At 54.3% G+C, this 24,668-nt stretch overlaps 2 protein-coding genes across 3 annotated transcripts in view; one reads left to right on the forward strand and one right to left on the reverse strand.

Moving 5' to 3' along the window:
• BIN3 (bridging integrator 3) overlaps positions 1 to 17,842 on the forward strand; it is a 37,876-nt gene extending 20,034 nt beyond the window's left edge. Inside the window, exons 5-9 of one of the 2 annotated variants that reach the window (XM_065651742.1) lie at positions 329 to 465; positions 1,063 to 1,103; positions 8,944 to 9,085; positions 10,999 to 11,133; positions 15,413 to 17,841. In XM_065651742.1, the coding sequence (XP_065507814.1) occupies positions 329 to 465; positions 1,063 to 1,103; positions 8,944 to 9,085; positions 10,999 to 11,133; positions 15,413 to 15,559 (602 nt within the window). In that variant the 3' untranslated portion in view covers positions 15,560 to 17,841. Of the gene's footprint in view, positions 1 to 328; positions 466 to 1,062; positions 1,104 to 8,943; positions 9,086 to 10,998; positions 11,134 to 15,412 lie in introns of both variants that reach the window. The other variant, XM_065651743.1, reaches the window with a different exon arrangement.
• Positions 17,843 to 20,632: 2,790 nt separating this feature from the next.
• C25H8orf58 (chromosome 25 C8orf58 homolog) lies at positions 20,633 to 22,555 on the reverse strand. The gene is made up of 6 exons (XM_065651848.1): positions 22,510 to 22,555; positions 21,341 to 21,816; positions 21,123 to 21,257; positions 20,966 to 21,050; positions 20,794 to 20,897; positions 20,633 to 20,716 (listed from the first exon to the last, which is right to left on the reverse strand). The coding sequence occupies exons 1-6, from the start codon at positions 22,553 to 22,555 to the stop codon at positions 20,633 to 20,635; spliced, it is 930 nt and encodes a 309-aa protein (XP_065507920.1).
• Positions 22,556 to 24,668: the final 2,113 nt, after the last annotated feature.

Here is a 24,668-nt window from a genome sequence, read left to right on the forward strand (position 1 = left end):
TATTTTCCTGAAAAGTTGTGCTATAAACCCCCTTTTGGTGGCTGAAATCCCTGATTTTTGCCCACAGTTGCCCTGGCGATGGGGGGTTGTGTGTCTGTCCCACAGGCAGCTCTTGAGATGTCACCCTCTCTTCCTTTTCCTTTTCCTTTTCCTTTTCCTTTTCCTTTTCCTTTTCCTTTTCCTTTTCCTTTTGCTTTTCCTTTTCCTTTTCCTCTTTTCTTTTCCTTTTCCTTTTTTCCCTTTCCCTTTCCCTCTCCTCTCCTCTGCTCTCCTCTCCTCTTTCTTTCCTCTTTCTTTCCTCTTTCCTTTCCTCCCCATGCTCCTGCAGCCATGTCCAAGTCGGCCGTTAAAATCTCGTCGGACCTGCTGTCCAACCCGCTGTGCGAGCAGGAGCCCGGCTTTCTGGAGATGGTCACGGCCTTCGACACGGCCATGAAGAGGATGGACTCCTTCAACCAGGAGAAGGTGAATATCTCCAAGATACTCCCCACACGAGCTTCTCAATAATCGTGCTTTTCTTCTGACTCTGGTTGTGCTGCGGATTTCAGCTCATAGAGTCATTTTGGTTGGAAAAGCTCCTCAAGATCACAGAGTCCAAGCATTAACCCAGCCCTGGCACTGCCCCACGTCCCTGAGAACCTCATGTCCGTCTGTCCAACCCCTCCAGGGATGGTGACTCCAGCACTGCCCTGGGCAGCCTGTTCCGATGCCCCACAGCCCTTTGGGGAAGAAATTGTTCCCCAGATCCACCCTCAACCTCCCCTGGCGCAACTTGAGGCCGTTTCCTCTGGTCCTGGCGCTTGTTCCTGGGGAGCAGAGCCCGACCCCCCTGGCTCCAAGCTCCTTTCAGGCAGTTCAGAGATCAGAAGGTCTCCCCTCAGCTCCCCCCTGGTCCCTCAGCCGCTCCGTGGGAGAAATTTGCTATTTTTCGGTTAAAGGGCGTTGTGATTGTGCTCAGAAGCCCACATCACCCTATGGCAAGCACTGTGCAAACATGTACCGTTGTGCAAACAGCCTTTTTCAACAAGCCTGACATATAATCATCCCTTTCGCTTCCAACAGGTGAATCAGATCCAAAAGACAGTCATAGAGCCTTTGAAAAAGTAAGTACCAGCGTTGTCTTATGAGCCATATCGAGTGTTTGTCATAACCGTGTACTTTAGGGATGTGTATCATCAAACGAGGTTAGAAATCACCTCTTAGTAAAGAGATAGTAGTGCACATCCCTGTGACAAAATGGCATCGTCCTCACTTTACAGCTGGGGCATGGAGGGTTTAGCTGAGTCCATATTCTTATTTTGTGCCCAGGGTGAAGCCTTATTGTGCCTTAGCCTGCCAGATGTTTTCACCTGTACGTTCAAGAACACTTGAGTAATGCTGAATGCATTAAAGCATCCACCTTCTCTCCATTTATGTGGTGGTTGCTACTAACACTTTGCTCCAAGGAGAAAAATGGACTGGGGAAGCTCCAGCCCAGGGTGGGGAGAGTTTCCTTGTTTAAACAAAAGTTTCTTTCGTTTAGAAGTTTTCTAAATAAAAAAAGAAGCGCATAAATATTTTTAATTTACTCTTAGCAAAAGGTTTTCTGGTGCAATTCCCCTCTGTCTGCACCGTTTCCACCGTTGTTCGCAGCTCCCTCCGCATTTCAGCCGCTCCACCAAATGTCCTCTGAAATCCTGAGATTTGCCGGTTTGTTACAGGAGCAGAGCAAGCGAGCGAAAATAAAAATAAAATGACTTTAATATGACAGTAAGTGTTGCAAATTGCTGAATAACAATTTGAGTTTAGGTTTGACACAGGGTGGTGTGGTTTTTTTTTTTAGTTTAAGTTGTTGTTTCTGCCCAAATCTGAAAGTAAAATCTCGTATACCACTTAGCGCATGAGGTTACAGTGTGTTTCTATCCGGGGGATGTTTGATGACTCAAGTTTCACCTTGGTCGTCTATCCATGACCAGAAATTCTTGATTATTTAGAGAAGAAAAAAAAAATGAAGAAAGGAAGGAAGAAAGAAAAAAATCTTGGGCTTGTGCTGTGGAATTGTGTTGCTTATTATCTAGATTGTCCTCATGAAAGATACATTAACTTTTTCTTCCAGCATTCTGTTAAAATTGGAAGAAGGGTTTGCGGCTCTGAAATCTTCATGTTGTTTTGTTTGGTTTTTTTTCCCCCAACTTATGTTAGTTGATGAAATGAAAGATAATACTTTTCCCTGCAAACCTCGCCTTGTGTTTCAGACCCCGGGCAGCGTATGTGGCTGTTAATTCCAGACAATAAAGCCCTTTCCATGTTGTTTTATTCCACGTTTTCGCAGCCCTTGGCTGGGGATGCTCTGGATGCTGCCGTAGCACAAATGGTGCAGAAGGAGCAAAGACCCGTTTTCCTCTTAGTTTGGGTTTGAGGCAGCTGTGCCAGATCACGTTATATTATTAATATTCCTGCCGCAGGGAAATATTGGGGAAATAGTGGAGTTTTGCAGGACATGGGCTGTTGGTTTGTTCCTCTTCGGTGCGGTTTTGCTGGGAGGTTTCATCTCACGGGGCAAAATGTTATCGGTTCAGTCCTTGCTTAAATTTCGGGGTGTTTACTTCAGCGTGCTGGCCGCTTTCCAGCCCTGGCAATTCTCTCAAACTTCCTAAATTTCCACTGGACTTAAATACGGTATTTTTTATTCCCCCTTCCTGCCCTTTGGCACCTGTGTCCACTTAAACAGCTTATGCCTCATGCTCGGAGAGGCTGCCTCTCCACGCCGAACGAAAAAACGTTCCTTTTTTCCCCCTTTTTCTGACTCTTTGTGAGCGTAGGTACGTGCGCGGCCGAGTCGTGCAGCCAGGAACATTTTCTCCGCAGCCCAAGGGTCCATTTTGAGGCTGATGAGATGCAGGAGAGAAACGCGGAGCTTGCACCTCCCCTTGTCCTGCTGGCAGATAAACCCCAGCAACGTTTGGAGGAAAAAAGTTCCAGATTAATGAAAGCTGCCTTGAGGAGCTCTTCTTATTTCCACTTTAGGTATCGCTTCCCCTTGCAGAGAAAAGTCCTCCCCAGCCTCTCCCAAACTTGCTTTGACCTAGAAAAAGGCTTTTTTTTGCTACAACAGCTGCACTTTATTACATCTTCACTGGTGGTCTTTTGTAGTTTATTAGCCAAAGACAGAGATAAGTATAATCCAGGCAATTATCATTAGTGGTAATATATTGTAATCAGAGGCACATGTGCAGTAAAATCTCCATTCAGTTGTCCAGGGACAGTAGGTTTCAGGCAAATATTGGAGGATTCATTAAACCATGTAGAAGAAAGCGGTGGTGGATTTAGAGGGGGGGTGGAGGCTCGTATTGTTTAAATCCTTCTGCTGCTGGGGACGGAGGGTTATTCAGGATTTTGCTTTTTTTGAGCCCCAAGAAGCCCTTGGCTGGGAATGGCTTGTTTAGCCTTGGGGAAGGAGCAGAGCTCCAATGAGAATATTGCATATTTCCGCGGGTGGGGTGGGCAGGGAGCTGGGGGTGCTGGGAAAGGTCAGGAGGAATCTGCTCTCCTCTTCGGGACACACATTTTTCCTTCTTCTCCTTCTTCTCCTTCTTCTCCTTCTCCTTCATCTTCTTCATCATCTTCTCCTTATTCTTCTCCATCTTCTTAGTCTTCTCCTTCACAATCTTCTCCTCCTTCTCCTTCTTCTCCTTCTTCTCCTTCTCCTTCTTCTTCTTCTTCATAGTTTTCATCTTCTCCTTTTGCTTTTCTCCTCTTCTCCTTTTTGCCTTTTCTCTTTTTCTCCTTTCTTTTCTCCTCTTCTCCTTCCTCTTCTCCTTCCTCTTCTCCTTCCTCTCCTCCTTCCTCTTCTCCTTCCTTTCCTCCATTTCTCCTTTTCTCCTTTCTTTTCTCCTTTTCTCCTTTCTTTTCTCCTTTTTCCTCCTTTTCTTCTCCTGCTTCATCTCCATCTTCTTCTTAGTCTTCCTCGTCATCTCCTTCTCCTCTCTCCTTCATCTTTCTTCTTCTCTGTATTCTTCTCCTCCATATTCTTCTCCATCTTCTTCTTCTTAGTTGTCTTCATCATCTCCTCCTCCTCCTCCCCGCAACCGTTACCGTGACCCCTCCAGCTGCTGTTCCTCCTCTGATAACCAGCCGCGAGCAGCCCCGGGGGTGCCGGGAACCGGAAGCGGGAAAAGCCGCTTTCATGTCCTTAACGAGCCCCTAATGAGGATTTTGCGCGCAAAGCCCCGGCCACATGGCCGCCTGGCCCCCTCCCGCCTAATCCCCAGCTCGCCGCTTGGGTTTTTTCTCCCGCCATCCTCATTTCTGCTCCTTTTCGCGCTCCGCGGAAGGGCCGGGTTTAATTTCCCCCTTTCCTGGTGGGTGGACGTGTGGGCCGGGGCTGAGGAATGGCCGGCATCCCCCGGCATAGCCGGGATGCTTCGGCCTCGCCGCCCTTGCGCCTTCCTCCTCCTCTCAGCCCGCTTTTCCATCTCATCCTCCCCAGCTCTGTCGGTCCCTTTTCCCGTTTTGCCAGCCGTAGAGCTTGTCCGCTTCTTTTTGCTTTTGTTATCCAGGCCGTTATCCCTAAAATAACGCAAAGCGCACACGTGTACACCAGCCTAGTCCAGCTCACTGGGCCGCCAACAAGAATGCTGGAGAAAAATGGGGCGAAATAAAGGTTTTACCATTATTTTCCCCTGTGCTAAAGCCCCAGCACCTCTTTGCATGGCTGACACTAAAAATGGGAGCTGGAGGAGCCGCAGGGCGAGGGCTGGAGCAAAGACGGGCTGGCAGGTCCCTCTCCCCAAGCATCCCTGCAAAGAGGAGCCTCCTGCCAGAAAAAGGAGAGAAATATTCAATTTTCCAGCACCGGCCTCATCAGCTGGGCCGACTAACGAAGCAACCTGGCAACCACGGGAATCCTGGTGGCACTTTCCTTTGCCGCTGTGTCACTCCAGCCCCATCCTTTAATTACAAGAGGCTGGCGTGGAGACGAAGCAGCAACATGATTTATAATTCAGAGAATTGGGTGATTTATATTTTTTTTCCCAAGGCTAAACTGTCATCCTAAGAAGAGCTCACCGGTACATTCCCCCTCTCCACCCGCCAGCAGCAGTAATTTGTATTTTCCTTTAGTTATCCCTGCGTGTCTCCCCTCACCTGCTCCTCTTAAGCCGCCTGCCCTGTAATCCCGGCTCAGCAGCCTTGCCTAAAAAGTGACAGGGACCAACGCTGGCTTATTCCACAAGCCGCTTGGGCAGCGGGGGCTCTAATGCCGCTGTTTTACCTGTGCTCTGTGCTTTTAGCACCGCACGCGTCAAATTTGCTTCGAGTCAGCTTCAATTTTCTTGGCTTTGTGTTAAAAAATAATAAAGCGATGGGTAAGAGAGGGCTCGGGATGTGCTTGGGGGCGGCTGGAGCTTTTTGGGGGTTTGCAGGCGGCCGTTGTGCCCGGATTTCCACGAGGAGCGTTTGGAAATAACACGCGGGAGATATTTGGGGAGATATTTGGGTAGACACGGGGGTGACGTGGGAAATGCAGTGATTTATTAAAACAGATTAACTTGGTAGTGGTGGGAACCTCTATCTCCATGTTTCGCGGGAGTTTATTTGACTTGAGGTTATATTTCTGGACACATGGAGGGGAAAACATGAGCAGGACTTTAACGTGGGGAAAAAACCCACTTCTTGCTGAACTCGGGGGGAATTTCAGCGCTGCTGGGTTAATTATTGGGGAGTAATTACTTCAGGAGCCAGAGGTGGGAAAATTAAACCAAGTGATGCATGGGGAGAGCTCGGTCAGCACAGGGAGGGTTGGTACTAGGAACAAAAAGAGAAAAAAAAAAAGGAAAATCAAGGCTTTTTCCTCTTTAAAACAAGGTTTAACTTCAAAGTAAATGGAAACTGTGTCGCTGATCGTCTTGTGCGTTCTCGTCCGCTGCGTTTCTGAGCTAAAGGGTTCGATTTGTTCTCCCCCCGCGGCAGCGGGTTTGTAAGATGTAAACGGCTGCGAGTTTGTAAAATGTAAATTCTTGGGCATCTCGTGGCTCTTTTAATGCTCCAACGCCCTGGAAGTGCCGGAGCGTGTGAGGGGAAAGGCTCGTCAGGAAAAAAAAGCCATTTAAAAGCTACTTTTGGGTACCAACTTAGTGTTTCCAAGCGCTGATGGATGCGCGGACAGTGACGGCCACATCCAGGTGACATTGGTGACCCCGGAGGGATGATTTTGCTAACTCATTCATAATTTTAATTAATTTTATTATTTTTAATTATTATTATTTTATTATTACTTTAATTAATAATAAATTTCTGCAGAAGCCGCAACTCAAACTGCAAAGAATATCCACGATTTTATGCCATCCCGTCCCGGCTTCCCCAACCCTCTCGCGGAACATTTTTGATGGAATTTTGAGGGATTTTCGCAGCCCAGGAGGTGGCGAATCATCAGGATTTTAAATATAATGGGGGGGCCGAGCACGGACGTGTCCATAAAAAGCAACGTTGGGGCAGCAGCATCTGATCCAGCAGGTCCCTGATGACTTTTGCAGGTTGTCCCTCATGCTGTGGCAATAATTAATTGCGATAATGTGTCAGGCAGAAGGAAAATATCACAGGGCGGGCACACGAGAGCTTTTTGCTCTTCGAAATTGTGAGAACAAACCCCTGGGTCACTGGCCCAGCTTGGACACAAATGCTTGGACATGAATTCTTGAATAAAAATGCTTGAATACGAATATTTCCCCTTTTTTTCCCCCTGTTTGCCCTTTGCAAACTCTCAAATCTCAGGAGCAAAAGCTTTTGCACCCACTGATCTGGCACATCAGGTCCCTCCGGAGTGAGCGCGGTGTTGAAAAAATGAGATTTTTAATAGAATTTTTAAAATTTTTCATTTAATAGAATTTAATAGGGGCTGTGGAGACCCGTGGGTTTTGTTTGAACCCAAATGCCTCTGTTTTAACCCAACATCTGGCTACATCTAAAGCAAATTAACGGCCATGAACTGGGATTTGTGTTCTTTTTTTTTGCTAATGTGCCCTCCCAGCCTGGATTATATATGTATATTTATATATATATATAATTTAAAGAGAGCAGGAAGCCATTTGCTCACCTCTCAAAAGCAAAAAATCATCATCAAACTTTTTAGAGACATTTTTTTACAACCGAATCCTGGCCTTGACCCCCCAGAATGACCCTATAATTTGTGTAGATTAATTTAATATATCCAGACATAACGTGCCCTGTTTCATACAAACCAGCACCAGCCCAGTCGCCACCGGTATAACTCGATTTATTGAAACTGGGGAGCCAGTTTCTGGATTTCCCTTTTCAAAAAAACCCGATATATTCTCTTGGGCGTCACATGTTCGTGTTTCCTCGATTTGTAACACATTTTAATGAGATGAACCTGCCCGTAGCGGATTGTTGGCTGCTCCTCATCCCTCTGTGTGGGCCCAGCAAAAGTTGCTGCGCTTCGTATTTATTATTTTCCACTTCATATTTATTTTCCACTTCATATTTATTTTTTTCCTGGGTTTGGAGCCAACTCCTCCCCCTGCTCGTTCCGTTTCCAAACGTGATATTGGGGAAATCCCACCTGGGTTAACTAGAGATGTGGGAAATGTTGTGCAGTGATTGATTTTTTTGATGATTTTTTTTCTCTCTTTGCTGGGGTAAAACTATTGAAAAAGAAAGAACTAATGGGCTGACAGCAGAGCTCAGCAGCAGGTTGGGACCTTCTAAGTATTTTCAACAGCCTTTGCAAAATTGGCTGGACTTTAATATTATTATCATTTAAAAATACACCCTTTGACATGTGAATTGACCTTTGGAAAAAAAAAGCGTGTGCCTCTGGTTCTCCTCAAACACGGAACCTGGCGAGGCTTTGCAAAGCTTTATATACATTTTTTTAATAGATATTTTTATATATAAATATATATAATATATTTATTACGATTACTTATTTAATATTTATTTAATGCACTATTTTAGGGATAATAATTTAACAATTATTTCTTATTACATATTTGTATTATAGATATTTAGATATATTTTCATAAGTTTGTAAGCATTATTATATATTATTCCTGCATAAATTATATATTATTATATCATATCGTATTATACAATATTACATTAGAATAATAGAATGTCCATTTCATTATATTACATTACACTACATTATATTATATATTTTTATTTTATTTTTTAATGCATTTATATTTAGATATATTTTCATATATTTAATACATTATTATATAATATTATATAATTGTATAATATTGTGCTACATTACATTATATATTTTTTATCTTTATATTATTTTTATATATTTAAATTTAGATGTATTTTATATATTTTTATCCATTATCATACATGATATGATATGATATGATATGATATGATACTATACTATACTATACTATACTACACTATACTATACTATATTATATATTATGATATGATATATGATATTAATTATATATTACATTAGAATCATATAATGTCCATTTCATTATATTACATTACATTCTATGATATATTTTTATTTTTATATTTATATTATATATATTTATACACATATTGAAAGTATATATACACATACTTATATGTGAATATATAATTTCAATTTATATTTTATATAAATATATATTTTAATGTGTGTATATATTTTTATATTTTATATATTATATAGTTTTAAATATTTTCTATATTTTATTTATATATTTTATTTTCTATTTATTATTTTATATATAATATATATAACATATATCTCTATAATTTATATATATAATATATATATACATAAAAATTTACGTGTATATATATATTAAAAAACCCCTTTCTTCCAGTCTCCTGGCAGACCGCACTGAAACCTCGTATGTTTGAACCAGTCTGTACTTAACCCCTGGGGTATTTTCAGCCCGAAGCCCCGATTCTTTGGGCCCTTTTCCCCTCAATTCTCCGCCTGGTGCTCGGCAGGTTCAGCAGCGTGTTCCCCAGCCTGAACGTGGCCGTGAAGCGCCGGGAGCAGACGCTGCAGGATTACAGGCGCCTGCAGGCCCGGCTGGAGAAATACGAGGACAAGGAGCGAACCGGGCCCGTCCTGGCCAAGCTGCACCAGGTACCGAAACACAAAGTCACCCCCAGAATTAAAAAAAAAAAAAAATTTTATTTAGCTTGCCATCCCCGCCGAGCCACGTGAAATATCCCCATTGCGGCACGACGTCTTTCGTCGATGTAAAGTCAGGCACGTGACAGCAGAAAAGTGAACTGGAGCGCTCAGCAAAGGGGAAAAAAACAAAACACAACGTTTTTTTTCCAAAGTAAAATGGAATGAAAGCCGCAGGAGCTGAGGATGCTCAGAGGAGGGGAATAAAAGCCATGGGATGCTCAAAGGAGGCTTTTCCCCCTAAACCTCCGCGGCTCAGCGAGCAGCTGGATGGGAAAAAGAAGATCAGAGGGATTCGCGGCTGTATGTTTGCCACCTGTTGCCAAAAATTCACCTCGGAAAATCGCAGTAATTGGTTACCAGGAAGCTTTGCCAGATTCTTTTCTCCCTCTCCTAAATTTTAGCAAAATATATATATTTTTTTAAATTAAATCTTCACCGGAGTTTCTCCCCAAATCTGTCGCTCCCGCAGAACGGTGCTTGATCCTCACAGGAACAGTCGGCTTTCTCGGCCTTAAAGAACATGTATTTTCTGATGACTTTCCCCTCAAAAATTAAGTTTTGTGTTAAAGAATAGCCCAATATCAGCCTTAACAAAAGAGCCCTCTGATTTACTAGTAAGCAGCTTATTTCGCTGAGCCTCGCTGACTAAAGCTGTGGCTGGAAAAATGCAAAAATGCTTTTGTCCTCATGATTAAGCAGGGTTTAGTTGTTTTTTTTTTTTTTTTTTAATGAACTTCTGTGTGATCTAATTCCTGCCCCCCCCCCCAAAAAAAAAAAAAGAAAAAAAGAGCATCATTTCATCCAGGTATTTTTATTGCATTTTTTATTTCAGCGCTGCTTGCTCAAAGTCTTCGGCTCCCAGTGAACCCCACCCCGCGAGTTTAAACGCTCCTTGTTTCACGGCAGACGATGAATTTGCCCATTTGCCTCTCAGGCTTAATTAAGCCTGGTTTGATTTAAGGCTTTGCCAGGCCAGAGCTCTGTCCGTGCCGTCCCTCCGGAGTGACGTCCTGGGGACCGGCGCCACGTCCCCCTCCCGTCGGAATGGCACCGGGATTAAGCGGTAGACTTGAGCCCGGTCTAATATTTCACAGCCCACCCCCTCCTGCCCTTTTCCAACACCATCTCGGAGCCATTTCCCTTTCTCCCCACGCTTCTGTTTAAAGAAGCCAGTCGGACGCGCTGAGCTGAAGGTCACGGGCGAAAATGACGGTGGGGACAGGATCCTCTGGCGATGCTCTCGGGGACAGCAGGGCCAGGGGACAGCGAGGTCGGTGGGATGTTCTGCAGCCTGGCTGAGCTTTGGGGCTGGTTTTTGTCCCCATTCTGCCCCTAGAAGAGCAACTGGCTCGTGATTTTTGCAGCAGCCTCTCTAGGTGTCCCATGAGTTTCCCCATGGTCCAGGGTCAGAGCTTGGGTCTCACCAGACTCCTTTAGATGATCACTTGGGTCTCACCAGGCTCTGTTAGTTGGTCATTGGGTCCCACCAGGTTGTGTTAGATGGTCATTTGGTCCTACGAAGCTCCGTTGGATGGTCATTTGGCCCCACCAGGTTCTGTTAGATGGTCATTTTGCCCCACCAGACTCCAATATCTGGTCACTTGGGTTCCACCAGGCTCCATTAGTTGGTCATTTGGCCCCACCAGTTTCTGTTAGATGGTCATTTTGCCCCACCAGACTCCAATATCTGGTCACTTGGGTTCCACCAGGCTCCATTAGTTGGTCATTTGGTCCCACCAGGCTCCGTTAGCCGGTCACTAGTTGTCCTTGGGTCACTCTGCTTGCCTGGGGTGGCCTCCGTGCAGCTCTGCCCAAGGGAAGGACATTTTCCCAGCTCTCTGACCCCCCATCTTCTTTCGCAGGCCCGTGAGGAGCTGAGGCCGGTGAAGGAGGACTTCGAAGCCAAAAACAAGCAGCTCCTGGAGGAAATGCCCAAATTTTACAGCAGCCGCATCGATTACTTCAAACCCAGCTTCGAGTCGCTGGTGCGGGCGCAGGTGAGATGCTGTCCCCTCTCTGCCAGGTGTCCCTTTGGTGGCAACCTCACATCTGGGGTCCCGCCCAGGCAGGAATTGCTCTTCGAGCTGAGCGTTACACACAGGTAAGACGCAGCAAAGCTCTACCCAAATGCTGTTACATACAGTAACTTAATTATTGAGTGGTGGGACATTGGGCAGGTGTTGGACTTTGTCCTGGGAGAAGAGCAGGTTTGCATCTGCTGGTACCTGCGGTGATGGGGTGCAGAATACAAAGGAGGTGAGTTTTTTGCTGTTTTACATGGATTTGCTGCATATCAGGGGTACTCCTGGTACAATATGATGTCCCGTCCCCTGAAATTACCTGTAACGAGGCTCAAGCCCTGGTTTTACATCAACCGCTGGAATTTGGTGGCTTTATCCATCTGGGCGTGTCATCTCTTTGCGTTTGTGGTCCTGAGCTCAGGGTTGGATCTTGTTGGAAATGCTCGAGGCTCATGTGGAGGCTCTTTTGTGGCAAAGAGAGAGGCAGCTGCTCCGTCAGCTCCACACCAAGCTTTGCAGGAAGGGCTGGCCTAAATAAACCCCCGCCCGCTTTGGTTTCCATCCTCCCGCTTCCTTCTGCTCCTCCTTCATCTTCCTTCTCCCCTCACCCTTTTCTTTAGGCTGGAGCGGAACATTTTGGGGATGTAATCTACCTTTGAACTTGGGGTGGATCAGGGCAAAGCCACGTGCCGCTGGGCAATTTTCCTACGGTATTTTTATTTTGGAGCGGGTGCGGTGACACAGGTGCGGTGGCTGCAAGGAGCACGTGTTTCCATCTCACCTCCGATTTTTTGGGGGGGTCTCTCTCTCTCTCTCCATGGAGCTGCCAGCGAGTTGTCTGCAGGCTGATTCACCTACCAGATGGTGCCGAAGCGCCCGGCCGGGTGGGTGCTGGGGATGCTGTTCTCACTGTTCCCTTTGCCATCGCCTGCTGGGGGGCTCCCTGTTCCAGCCGAAATAAGCAGACACCCTGGAGCCACCGCAAAAATCTCGCCGGCCCTTCTCCCCGCCTCCCTGCAAACCCTCCACTCACTGTGGGTGGGTTGTTTGGACGAGACCTTGAAACCCAAATGCCGCCGGCGGGTTCCGAAGAGAAGCGGCTTTGCTTTCTGTGTCCTTGGCCGCGATGTCCCTCGCTCGGCTCGTGCTGGGTCCCGGCTGCCAGCTGGCTGCTGCCTCAGCTTGTCGGGAGCCTGGGGTGGAGAACGATGTACTGGGAGCACTGGGAGACGCCAGCAGGGTGCTTTTAACTTGGGCTGTTTGCAAGTATCTCCATTCATACCCTCCACTTCCTTGGGAATCCTCTATTTTGTTTCTTGGCCCTCTTCAGGTGGGGATTTTTGTTAGGAAAGGCGAGCAAAAAAATCTCGTTTTTATTATCACCACAAAGCTGAGGCATCCCCCCTAGGCTAGACTAAAGCTGGGCCCAGAGGGATGCTAAAGCCCTCCCCGCCGGCCTAGATGGGAGCAGCATCCCTCTCCCCCAGCACTGGCTGCATCCTTCATCCCCGGGGAGGGACCACAGCATCTCTGCTGCAGGGAGGAGAGCTCAGTGCTCCCCAATAACTCTTTCTGCTGAGCTTGGGTTCAGCATCACCCCATTCAGGAGCTCTTGCCTGGGGGCTACGCAGTGTTTTCCCCATCACAGGTGGCCGGAATAAAAAAAAGAAAAAGGAAACGACTTGCCCAAGGTAATGTAATGAATCAGTGGTGAGCCAGGAATAGCACCGGGGAGCCCTGAGTCACCGCAGCGGCTGCTCACATGCAGGGACCGAGGTGGGGACACAGCCGGGGGGACACTGGAGCATCCCCATCCTCATCCCAGGTGCGAGATGTTGATGGGGAACACGGGGACAGGCTGTGCTCATTCATCCCGCCACTGCTTCCCGCGTTCTCCCTCTCCCTCCACGCCTCCTGGAGCTTATTGAGCATCTCAGGGGTTTCACGTTACTCAATGGAATTTCTGTTTCCAGCTTCTTTCTGCAGGTGCTTCTAGGGGCGACGGTTGGTCCGGGGTGCTCAGGGAAAGGGGCAGGCAGGGGTCAGCTCTTTCTTGGTATCTGCAGTTGCTTGTCCCCAGGTCAAACCCACCACTTGAAGGTGCAAAACTGTAGTTTTCCCTTTTGCTTTGGCCTTGGAGAAAGCAAAGGGGTTAAAGTGAGACAAGCGTCACTGGCCAGCACAACGATGAGCTGTGAACACATCCATTCCCTCCAGGAACAACCCAGCCATGGCAAAGGGAAGGACCCCACTTCAAACCATCTCAGGAGCAGCAGCTTTAAGTCTTTAACCCACCGAGACCCTCGCAGCCGTGAATTCCCATGGCACAGCTTGGCCACCGTCCCCAGTGCCGGGTGTGACATGTCCCGAGCTCACTGGGGCTGTAACATTCAACACCAAATACTTGTGTCCACCCACATGCCCGGGACCGAGCCAACCGAGGCAAATATTTCCCTGGCTGGGGACTTTGAAGCGGCCAAACGAAGATGAAAGGGGGAGATTTGGAGCCCCGTCGCTGGTGCGAGTGTAACAAAACTTCCTTCCCGCCGTGCTCTTTGTTTTCCTGCTAGAAAACATGATACTCCTCTTTTTTTTTTTTTTTTTTTTTTATGAAATGGGAAAAACATGGGGGTTGCGAGGCAGGACTGTCCATGGGACTGTCCAGCCCTGGCAGCGACCCCGGGCTTTTGTTTTGTGTAGGGCTGACATAAACACTGCCCGGCTGTGGCACTGTAAATGCGATCTATAGAAAATGAGGAGAACAGGGTGTCCCGGAACAGAATTAGTTCAAGACAGGTGGACTCGGGGCCCTTGGCTCGGTCTCAAAGGCGAGCTGGGATTTGCTGGGATGGGGACGCAGCATATGGCATCCATAGCTGGAAAAGTACCGAGCTGCAGGCAGGGGGTGCCGCAGGGGCCCCCCGCTGCTGGAGCCATCAGCGCCCGCCGTCTGGGGTGCATCCCCCTCCCCAGCACCCACCCCAATGCGGGGACCCCCCACCCCAGAGAGGCAGCGATGGTTTTCATCCCATGTTTCAGCAGGAGAAGAGCATCAGGGGATCAATAAAGCACAGGAGATGTATGCTGGTTTAGGCACTGGGTCTTACTAGGGGACAAGAGCGTCCCCAAGGAGACCCGCGGGGACCCGGCCTCTCCCACGGGAAAGGCTCGATGGCAGCAGCAGGTGGGCGGGGAGGGGAAGAGAACAAAATATTTGCTCTGCTTTGCCCATTCAATACGGAGAAGATGCTGCTGCGGATGCTGGTGTTGGGGGGCACAGGGGACAATTCTGGTGGGGCAGCAGCTCCCCAGGCCCCAGGGAGATTCATTTCAATGTGCCGGTGCCTTTTCTGTGCTGGAATTGGCAGCGCTGCTTGGCCATATGTGACTGAACCGAGCCCATCTGACACCAGGCTGGGGACAAGGGGCACTGAGCTCCGGCATCCAGCTGTGCCACCCTCCAATGGGGACCGCACAAGGCGTGTGGGTCCCCAGCATCTCAAAATAAGCCTCATTTTGAGCAGGATTAGGGGAGCCGGTCTCCATGGAGACCGCGTGTGGCTCTGCTCCTGAGATGCTGGTGCCCGCCCGGCCTCGCCCGTGCCCTTCTGCAAAATGGGGGCAACGCATCGTCCCGCCGAGAGGCAGCATCTCCCCGCCACATCTGGGGGGATGCCCAGGCCAGGTAACGCCCATTGCCCTCCTCCTGTGGGGCACAGCGGCCCCCCAAGCTGGGGGTCCCTGATCCTGCCCCCCTGCCCGCAGGCAGGGCTCGCTGCCTGCTCTCCTCCAGCACAGCACCCGCACTGGTGCCATCTGCCTGCGCAGACCCACCAACTCCCGCTCCACCGAAGCACCGCTCGCTGCCGGAGTTAATTGGCGGTACTAATTAGCACATTATTAACACCCCCCCCCACCCCGCTTCCCTGTTGCTTTGTGCCAGGCGCAATGCTCGCCGTGCTTGCTGCCCGTGCGCAGTGACCAGGGACCTGTCGCAGAACCCGGTGACACCGGTGACACCCCGGCTGTGGCACGGGGACGGTGGCTGCACAGGGGGGACGGTGGCAGCCCCGTGCACGCAGCTCCCCAGATGGGAAACGAGCAGAGAAGGGCAGCGCGTTATTAAAATGTGTTGAGTTGTAATAATCTAAGGGGGTGGCACCAACACATGGGAGGGAGCTATTTTAGAACGCGCAATGCTGAGGCGAGGGGCTGGCTCCACTCACCCCCCATCTTTCTCCTCCCCCTACCCCAGGTTGTCTACTACACCGAGATGCACAAGATTTTCGGGGACCTGACGGCGCAGATCGACCGGCCCGGCTTGAGCGACGAGCAGCGGGAGCGGGAGAACGACGCCAAGCTGAGCGAGCTGCGCGCTCTGTCCATCGTGGCCGACGACTGAGCATCGCAGGGGGATGTTGGTGATGGGGAAGGGGCTGGGGAGCACCCCTCGTCCACACCTCCTCCCTCCCGGGGGGCTTTACCCCTGCAGTATTGCCTGGGGGGCACAGCACGGCTCCCCCCTCCAGCCAGCTGTTTGCAAAAGACATCTGGATTGTCTCTGCCTGCCCTAAGACCAGGTTTTGCCTTAAATAGGTGTTTGCAGCAGAGCTGAAGATGGGGAGCAGGCTGGGCGCTGCCGGCCCTTCCCAGTCCCTTTCTGGCAGGAGGACATGGCCACTCCTGCAGCTGCTGCTGGGACATTTATTTTGTGCCTTAAGACTCCATTACCCCCCTCAAGGGGGAGAGTAAAAGCATTTAAATTCCATTTTTTGAGGCATCAGGAGAGGGTGATGAAAGGGCCAGACTTCCCATGCTGAGCATCAAGTGATGCCATGCCCTGAATCCGCCCCATTTTAAGCATGAATTCCTATTTTAAGCAGGAATAGTGTAAAGTGCCTCTTGCCCCACAGCTCGGGGGGCACAGGGCGGGGTGCACATCTGCACAGCAATGGGTGCTCACCGAGGGGGCGATGGGACCCCAAGGCAGAGGAAGCGGGGGGATGCAAAAGGGAAATATAACCCAGGTGGGAGCAAAGCCAGGGAAAATTAGGGGGTCTGGGGGGGCTCCACAGCCCGAGTCAACTGTAGCCACTTTTGGGGGGTGAGGGCACGAAGGCTCCAATAAAGATTTTTTGGCAGCTGGGGTCAGTATCACAGGGGTGCTGGTGCCCTCTGCTGCCACCTGCCTGTCACTGCGGGGGGGACACGGGGAACAGCCCCCCAGGGGCTGCCACATCCCCCGGCCACAGCAGGACGCTATTGCTTTGGAGGTGTCATTTTAAGAGCGATATTAAGGGGCTGGAAAAGGGGAAAGAGGGACTGAGCAGCACCCGAAGAGACACAGAAAGAAAACGGGTTCAAAAGCACAAAAAATACAGTTTTACGATCAAATACAGTGAATGGTAAACGCAGCAAGAGAATGCGCTATGGCCACAGCAGCGTCCAGAGATTCCCCCGAGCAGCACAACGAGCACCAGCCCCCGTGTTTGAGTCCCTCCATCCTAAAAAAAGCTGGTCTGGCCCCCAATTTGTGCATCCAGCTCAGAGCACTGGAGGTCCTTGTCCTGTCTCCGATACACACACACACACGATTCCCTACCCAAAAAGGCTTCCATTAAACGCAAAAAAAGGGTCAGAGCAAACCACGAGCATCCCTACAGCTGCCCTGGCTGCGCAGGGAGAGGATGGGGACAGAAAAGACTCTTGGGGACCCTGCCACCATCCCCAGCGTGTGACACCCAGGCGAGCGGGGATGTCACCCTCTGCTGGTGAGAGCAGCTGGATGCTGGTTCCTTAGTCTAGAAGAAAAGAGAAAAGGGGGTGACCGGCGGCTTGCGAAGACGGGACCCCGCATCCCAGCGCATCTCAGCTTACCCAGCCTGGATTTTGCTTTCCGGGCCGAGGCGGCTGCTCCATTTTCTCCAGTGACTTCCCTGGGTTGAGCATCATGACGTTGGAGGCAGGAGGCAGCAGAGGGGAGTTCCTGGAACAAGAACAACTCGTCACCCACCCCAAAATCTCCAGCAGAGCCACCAGCATCCCTACACCTACCAAAGAGCTCCTCTTCCTTCCGTGCAGCCGTGACTGCTCAGGGGACTTGATTTCTTGCTAAAAACTGCCCCGTTTAGGAGGGAGTGGGAAGAGAAGGTGCTGGGAGCTGTCACCCAGAGCAGGATCTTCTCCAGTGTCTCTCCACAGCCCTGTCCAAGCACCTGCAGAAATAAAACCGTCTTTTGGGACACCCAAGCTGGCATGTCACCTGGTGTCACCACACAGGGCCCCACGGCAAAGCCTCAGCTCCGCGGCTTCTCCTCCGGGTCCTTTCTCTGCCTTGGGTTGGCACGAGGATGCCCAGATGTCCAGCAGGAAAATCGCCACCACATCCCACCGGTCCATTAATTCGGCAAATGGGACCCTGTGTCACAGCAGGGGGTGCCCCAGGGAATCCCAGCAGAGAGCGGGGAGCTGGACCCCCATAAAACCTTCCCCAGCAGGGAGGCTGCAAAGACAGGAGTGATGGGGATGGGACCAGAGCCCTGACACAGAGGGGCTGGTGACTGTCCCCAGGGACACAGAGCAAAGCCCCAGTTCAAGAGCATCCCCTGCCCAGTCTGCACCTGAGTCCTGGCCGGTCCCCACTGGGACTCAACCAAACCTCCTCCCCAGCACCCCAAACTTCACCCTCCCTCAGCTGTTCCTTCCCCACCACATCACATGCTGGGCCGGGTTGAAGCAAAATAAAACCAGTTGCCACGGTTACCCGGAGCGGGGATGCTATATTTACATATATATATAAACTGCCATGCATGGAGCTGAGCCCATGCACCCCAGCAAGGGCCACACTCTTCCACGGGTGACACTTGGGGACCTGAGCCCCAACAGACCCTGCGCCAGCTCCAGAGACCTCTTGGCCGGCTGCTCCATGGCCTAGAGGTGCTGCAGCTGGATTAAACCCTACCTGGGCTCCCCTAAATCCACATCACTGTGTGACCCCAATCCCCAGCAACCTCCCTCTCCCTCCAGTACATCCTCCCTGTCTTTAAACCCCGCATCCCCGGAGCTGCTCAGCAAAGCGCAGCTCCTGCTCTGGGCCAGCAGCTCCTCCTGCCGTTCTGCTCAAAAAAACACCAAAGAAATTTCACTCATGGAAACTTAACCTGAGCATTCCCAGCGCTGCAAACGCTGCTGTGCTCTGGAAATCTGCTCCTGAACAAGCAGCGATTTGCAGGGCTGGGGGGAGGAATCCGTCTCACATAGTAAAAGTGGACAATTACGGATTTCTTGCACCACCCTAGAGATCCCAGCGTTAGTGGGGAGAGCTGGGAGAAAGGGAAAATTAACTCGATGATGCGGTGCACTTCTGGAACGCTACTGAGTGCAGCGCAGCAGTGCTCGGACCTCCAGAAAGCTGAGGGAAGGGATGAAGGGATGAAGGGATGCCCAATCGGGGGGCACTCACCGCTTCGCGTAACTGCTCGGGTCCAGCCCAGCCTGTCCCACTCAGGACCATGGGGTCAGCGTCAGGATGGGGCCATCCCGTGACAGGGACCGTTCACACACCTTCATCCTCTTTCCTCCCCAGCAGGAGCTAAGAAGAGACACACAGTGAGCCCAGCTGCATTACAGCATCCCGACTGTCCCCCTTCCTCTCCAAATCTCCTGACCCCTTTGGGGACAAGACCAAGTTTTGCAGACACAACCAGTCCAGCAGTAAACACAGATGACAGCGCAGCACCAAACCAAAGGGCTTTCCCCCAAAACCGGGTGAATTAACCCTCGCCGGGAGTGCTGAGTCCAGCACACGCCTGGATCCTCACCTCGATTTGCTTTTTTGGGTGCTCAGGAGCTTTCCCTTGCTCCAGGGGGTTGGGAAGCACCAAGGCCATCACCTGAGCAACAACGCACCCTCCTCCTCCTCACCTCAGCATCGCCCAGAGCATCCTCAGCATCGTTCTCGGGGTCAGGCACCGGGATGCAGCCAGGGTACCACCGGCACGGGGGAAGGTGTCCAGCCAGCCCAGGCGGAGGTTGCAGAAGCCGTGGGGCAGCTGGATGCTGCCACCGCATCTCCCTGGCATCGCAGAAGGGGCTGGGGGCAGAGATCCACGTCGAGGGCGTTGGGGCTCATCTGAAAGCAGGCCCCATGTGTGGGAGCACAGAACCGGCTGCCCCGGGACTGACAGAAACCAGAGAGATCCTCTCTGACCACAAATATCCCCCAAAAGTCACTGCGTAGCCAGAGCACCCAGGAGGGATGGTGTCCTTGTCTTGATGTCTGGCCCGGGTGGCTGTTGAGTGCTCCAAAAGGCACAAAAGGTGCAGGGCAGTGGGGTGGGGGCTGCCCAGATGTCCCCCCCACACACAGCAGGGACACATCCCTACCCTGATCATCCACCTGCATCTCTGCCCTTTGGTCCTGGCCCCAAGCATCTCCCCAGGTGAGCAGATGGGGCGATGGGAGGAGATTCACTGCTGGGGAGGGGGAACAACGATCATAAAACCCCACGGCACCCCCCAGGAGTGAGCCTGCTCCAGAAAACCCAAACACCTACAGCACCCTCCGATCCTGCTGCGCTCACAGCCAGGGACCCCCCGCCACCCGGACCCGTCCCCCGCGGTAAGGACGAGCACTCACCTTTCCCGGGAAGGGGCGCGGGATGCAGGAGCAGGCGCTGGGCCCCGGGGATGCTCGGCTGCTGCCCGGGGGGGCACAGCGGGGAGCGGGGCCGGGGGGCTCGGGAGAGGCTGCGGGAAGGGAAAAACCAAGTCATGGTAGGGAATTGTCAGGAAAGAGGAGGGGTGGAGGGGATAATGGGGGTACCTGGTCGGAGAGCACCTGCAGGCAGCTTTCAGCAGCATCTTCCCCACCGGCGGCACCCGGCCCGTCCCCACGATGAGGGGCTCCAGCAGCACCGAAACACCGCGGCGGAGCGTCCCCCCCGCACAAAACCGCCTCGTCCACCGCCCCGAACCTCCTGCAGGCTGGTGACCCCCCCCTCCAGCAACGCCCGCTGTTCCCCCCCACCTGCCGTGAGATCGGGAGCATCTCCCGTCCCGACGCCCCCTCCCCACCCACCTGCGGCAGAGCGGGGGAAAAAGGGGTTGAGCCCCCCGCCCAAGTCCGTGGGTGCCCGTCCCGCCCCGGGAGGGGGTTCGGGGGGCACCCGGGGAGGGTGGGGGGCGGCAGCCGCTCGGGCCGGGCGGACAAAGGGGCTGGAAACGCGCTCGGAAGTGATGCGGCCGTGACGTCACGCCGGGTTGAGAGTGACGTCACCGCGCAACAGCGCATCGTCTCGCAAAGAGCCGCCTCTTTTTCAGTGAAAAGGTTTTATTGGGGGGGTGAGGGGGGTGCAGCGGCCGGCCGGGGTCCGGCCCCGGGTGGGCGTGACGTCACGGGGCGGGGTGTGACGCAATAGGTGCAGCGCGGCTCCTCCATCCAGGGGTGGCAGCGCGACCGGGACCCCCCCCGGTCCTACCTGCACCGGCCCCCCCGCAGCGAGCGGCGGGTGAGGCGGGTGAGCAGAACCTTCACCCGGCCCCAGTGCGAGCGCCTGTCCTGGGGGAGACGCGGCTGTCAGTGATGGGGGCGACGTGCGGGACCCCCCCGGCCCCCCCCGTCACCCCCACCCCTACCTTGTCCACCGCCGGGGCGCCCATCCCGCTCTCAGAGGGGTCCAGCAGGCTGGGGGAGCTGGCAGAGTGTCCCCACATCCTCTGGCACGGGCCGGGGTCAGACGCTGCATGGTTGGGGTGGGGGGGTTAAACCAGGCATGGCCCCCGCATCCCTGTGTCCCACCCCGCTCACCTGGCGCTTGGCTGTCCGAGCAGGAGCGCGGGCGGAACCGCTCACCCCTCCACATGGGATCCTGTCCCGGGGCGTCCCGGGTGGGCTGTGGGTGAGGAGATGCGAGGTGTGAGCTGGGACCCCCCCCAGCACCCCCCCGAGCACCCCCGGCCCTCACCGTGGCGTCAGGGCAGGTGCTGCGGGCATCCCCCACCTGCTGCCGGAGGAGCCGGTTGTCCTGCTGCAGCCGGGCCAGGCGCTCCAGCATCTGGCAGACGTGCTCCAGGTACCGCAGCCCCTGCCCAGGTACAGCCTGCGGGCGAGGGGGGGCTCAAGGCCTGCCAGGGGGCCGAGCGCCCCCCCCGCAGCCACATCCACCCCCTCCCCAGCACCCACCGCTCCCTCGGGGTCCGCCGCGCTGGGCTCCTCCTGCTCCCGAGGGTCCCACGCGTGTTCTCCCCGCGGACGTGGGCAGCGCCCGGGCAGCCGCTGCCTCTTGCTGTGCTGCGCTGCCTGCACCAGCTTCTTGCTGGCCGAGCGGCTGCGGGGCGTTCGGGGGGGCTCGCGGCCCGGCTCCTCTCTTGGGGGGCTCTTCTTCTCCAGGGGGCCGCCGTCGAGGGAGAAGCTGCTCTCAGAGCCCAGGGGGGTGCAGGGGGAGTGCTCGTTGCTGGCCATCTCCACCCCGGAGTCCTCCGATTCAGACTTGAGGAGTCCCCCGCTTGCCAGGGGGCTACTGGGGGAGAGGGCTGGTGGGGGGGGGGGTCCCCAGGTGCTCATGCCCCCCGGGGGCTGCCGCGGGCTCTCCTGCAGCCGCCGGTAGACGCTGGCAGAGGTGGGTACCACGCAGCTCTCCGCTGTCTCCCAGGGACCATCTGCGGGGCAAGGGAGGCCAGGTGGCATCAGATGGGGGGGGGTTCCCTGGCACAGGCAGGGCACAGTCACCACCCCCTGCATGGCCTGGCCTGGCACCCCTCCCGGCCCCCCAAATCACCCTTCGGCAGCTCCAGCCGCGCCCCGTGCCACACAGTTACAGCCCCCTGCCTGGTGACCCTGCTTTGGAGGGTCCCCACAGCCCTGCCCTGTGCCAGGGATGCTCATACGACAACATGTTCTTGCTGCGCCCCAAAAGCACGTCCCTGTGCCCAGCCCCATCCTCACTCCTTCCCCGTGTTGCTGAGCTCCTGGGGAGCACCCGTGGTCCTCACCCCAACCAGGTGGGGGCTGCACAAGCGATGGTTCTCACCACACCTCGCTCCAGCTCGGTGCCAGCCCACCCCAAACACAGCAGAGCCATGGAATCCATCCTCCCCGCACCGCAGGATGGCTCCAGGGACCCCCGGCAGAGGGGGCATCACTGGGACGCACTGCCCACCACCCTACAGCTCAGGGTGGGATTGCAGCGTCGGTCTCGGCTCTCACCTCTCTTCCCAGCCAGGCCACAGGCGAGGGCTCAGCGAGGCGGGGAGCGAAGCTTTGGCACCCTCCCGGCACTCAACTCGGGGTGCAGAGCTGCCCACCCCCCTGGCAAACCCTTGCTCGGAGGCTCACCCCCCCCAGGCACTCACAGCCGCTGAACCTCCTCTTCCAGCCAGCGCGGGAGCCCCCCCACATCGCCGAGAGCCGGAGCCGACTGCCAGGCGCGTGTCCCGGCGCTGCCTTTTATACCAGCCCAGCCGGCGACGGGCCCTGTATCCAGAGGCACCTCATTACAGGACTGGTTCCCAACTGGTTCCTCGCAGGATTTGGGATTGGCGATACTGGCTGGGCCGGTGGTTAAGGGCTCCCTTCCCAACCCAACCGGGAAGGCGAGAGGGCGGTTTGGGCATCGGCAGACAGCCGAGCGCTGGATGAATCCCATCGCTTTTGGGAAACCCTGCTCAGGGCTGAATTCATGGCCAAGGGGTCCCAGCGCCCCCAAATTCCTACCCTGGTGGGTCTGGTGAGGCTGGTGCCGGTGCGGGAGGCAGCACCGGGAGGCCACAAGCAGCCAGAGGACAATCCCACCGTTCAGAGGCCGCATGAATCCCAGCAATGCCGTGGGGGGGCCCCTCCGCCCCGGCACCAATGGCTCCTGGCAGCCCTGCACCCACACACCGAATTTCCATGGGCTTCAGGGGCTGTACGGGACAGCCCCATGTGTCGGGGGGGCTGCTTTCCTCCCCATCCCTCACTGGGGCTCGGAGCCCCACCAGGGTGGTGGGCACTGACAGGGTGAGGGGGGCACAGGAGGTTCCCCATCACCAAGAGAGCAAAAACATCCCCTGTGGGAGCTGCTGGGGGGTCCCCCGAGTTCACAGCTCCAGCTTAGATCCCCAATACTCCCCAGGGTTTGCTGCTGGAGGGGGTCCCAGCACAGCCTGAGCTGGGGGGCACATAGCGATGGCCCATGGGTTTTTGGGCCCCCCACACCGCATACAGGGACCCAGTGGCCTTGACCCCGGTGCACACTCAGGCTCATCAGCCCAAACACTGGAAGGCAAAACCTGGTTTGAATTTCCAGCACAATCAGCACCCTGAGCCCCTCCCAGCAGGGGGGGGGCACAAACTAGGGGTCTAGAGACCGCGGGGGCTCCCCTCCAGCACAGACACCCCAAACCAGGGATCCCCGAGGATCCCCTCCAGCAGGCTGAGGGCTTCAGGGACCCCCCCCCTCAATCCAACCCAGACACCAGGGAACCCCCCCAGCTGCTCGGGGGTCTCTCCCATAGCCCCCGGGACCACCGACTCACCGCGGAGCGGCTCCACGCTGAAAGCTCCGCGGCGGCGCAACATCCCCGGGCTGGGGGGGACACCGGGAGCCGGGGAGGGGACACTGGGAGCCGGGGAGGGGACACTGGGAGCCGGGCAGGGCGGAGCGGCCCCGCGGCTCCTCCGCCGCTTTATGGGGCAGGGCGGAGGGGCGGGGCTGGGCGGGGCTGGGTGGGGCTGGGCTGGGCGGGGCTGGGCGGGGCTGGGCGGGGCTACCCCGGGGGGGTGTCCCGACCCCCGGTACCCCCAGCAGAAGCGTTTATTCCTCTGGTTTTCCCCGCGCACACGCTGGCGGGGAGCGCAGGAGGGGCGGGCGGGACCATCGCCGTCCCTCCCTCCCTCCCTGGGGATGTTTAATTAAAGCCACCGTGTCCTGATAGCGCTGAAGGTGGGGGGCTGAGCCTGCCTGCCCCCCTGCCTGGCAGGGACACCCCCCCCCCGGACACACACACGTCCGGCAGCAAAGGGCTGATCCCTCCTGGGGGCTGCGGGAATTCGGTGCCTCCGTGGGGAGACCATGGAGACCCAGGGAGGTGCAGTGTCCCCCAACAGAGAGCGGGCAGGGGGCCCGGCTGGAGACGTGGGAAGGGGCCGGTCCCCCCCCAGGCTGGGCGAGGAGCGGCTGATAACAGCAAAGCCGCGATAGCAGCAAAGCCCATCTCCGTGCAAACAGGCACGGGAGGGCGGAGAGCAGCGATAAGAGCCCACCTGGGCCCCCACAGGACAAAGGCACCGGGTTAACAACCCGCAATAAAGCCCTGACACCTCCCAGGGACACCCGGAGCAGGGAGGGGACAGTTCAGCCCTGACCTTCCCGGGCGGGGGGCAAGGCCGGCGGCATCACCAGAGCACCGGACCCATGGAGCCCGTGCCTGGATCCCCCCCGGGTGGGGGGCTTGCTCCCAGCTCCCCAGCGCGGCTATGGGTGCAGGGAGGAGGGATGGGCGGTCTGGGGTCCCTGTCTGCACCCTGGCCC

The sequence above is a fragment of the Caloenas nicobarica genome, chromosome 25, assembly GCF_036013445.1.
Source record: "Caloenas nicobarica isolate bCalNic1 chromosome 25, bCalNic1.hap1, whole genome shotgun sequence".
Lineage (NCBI taxonomy): Eukaryota > Metazoa > Chordata > Aves > Columbiformes > Columbidae > Caloenas > Caloenas nicobarica.

What these genes read in the sequence shown, in the direction of transcription:
- C25H8orf58 (XM_065651848.1), bottom strand. Translation starts at nt 22,555, where the DNA reads ATGTGGGGGGGCTCCCGCGCTGGCTGGAAGAGGAGGTTCAGCGGCT. An exon ending in CGGCGGACCCCGAGGGAGCG is followed by an intron (nt 21,258 to 21,340) that starts GTGGGTGCTGGG and finishes CCTCGCCCGCAG; the next exon opens with GCTGTACCTGGGCAGGGGCT. An exon ending in GCACCTGCCCTGACGCCACG is followed by an intron (nt 21,051 to 21,122) that starts GTGAGGGCCGGG and finishes CCTCACCCACAG; the next exon opens with CCCACCCGGGACGCCCCGGG.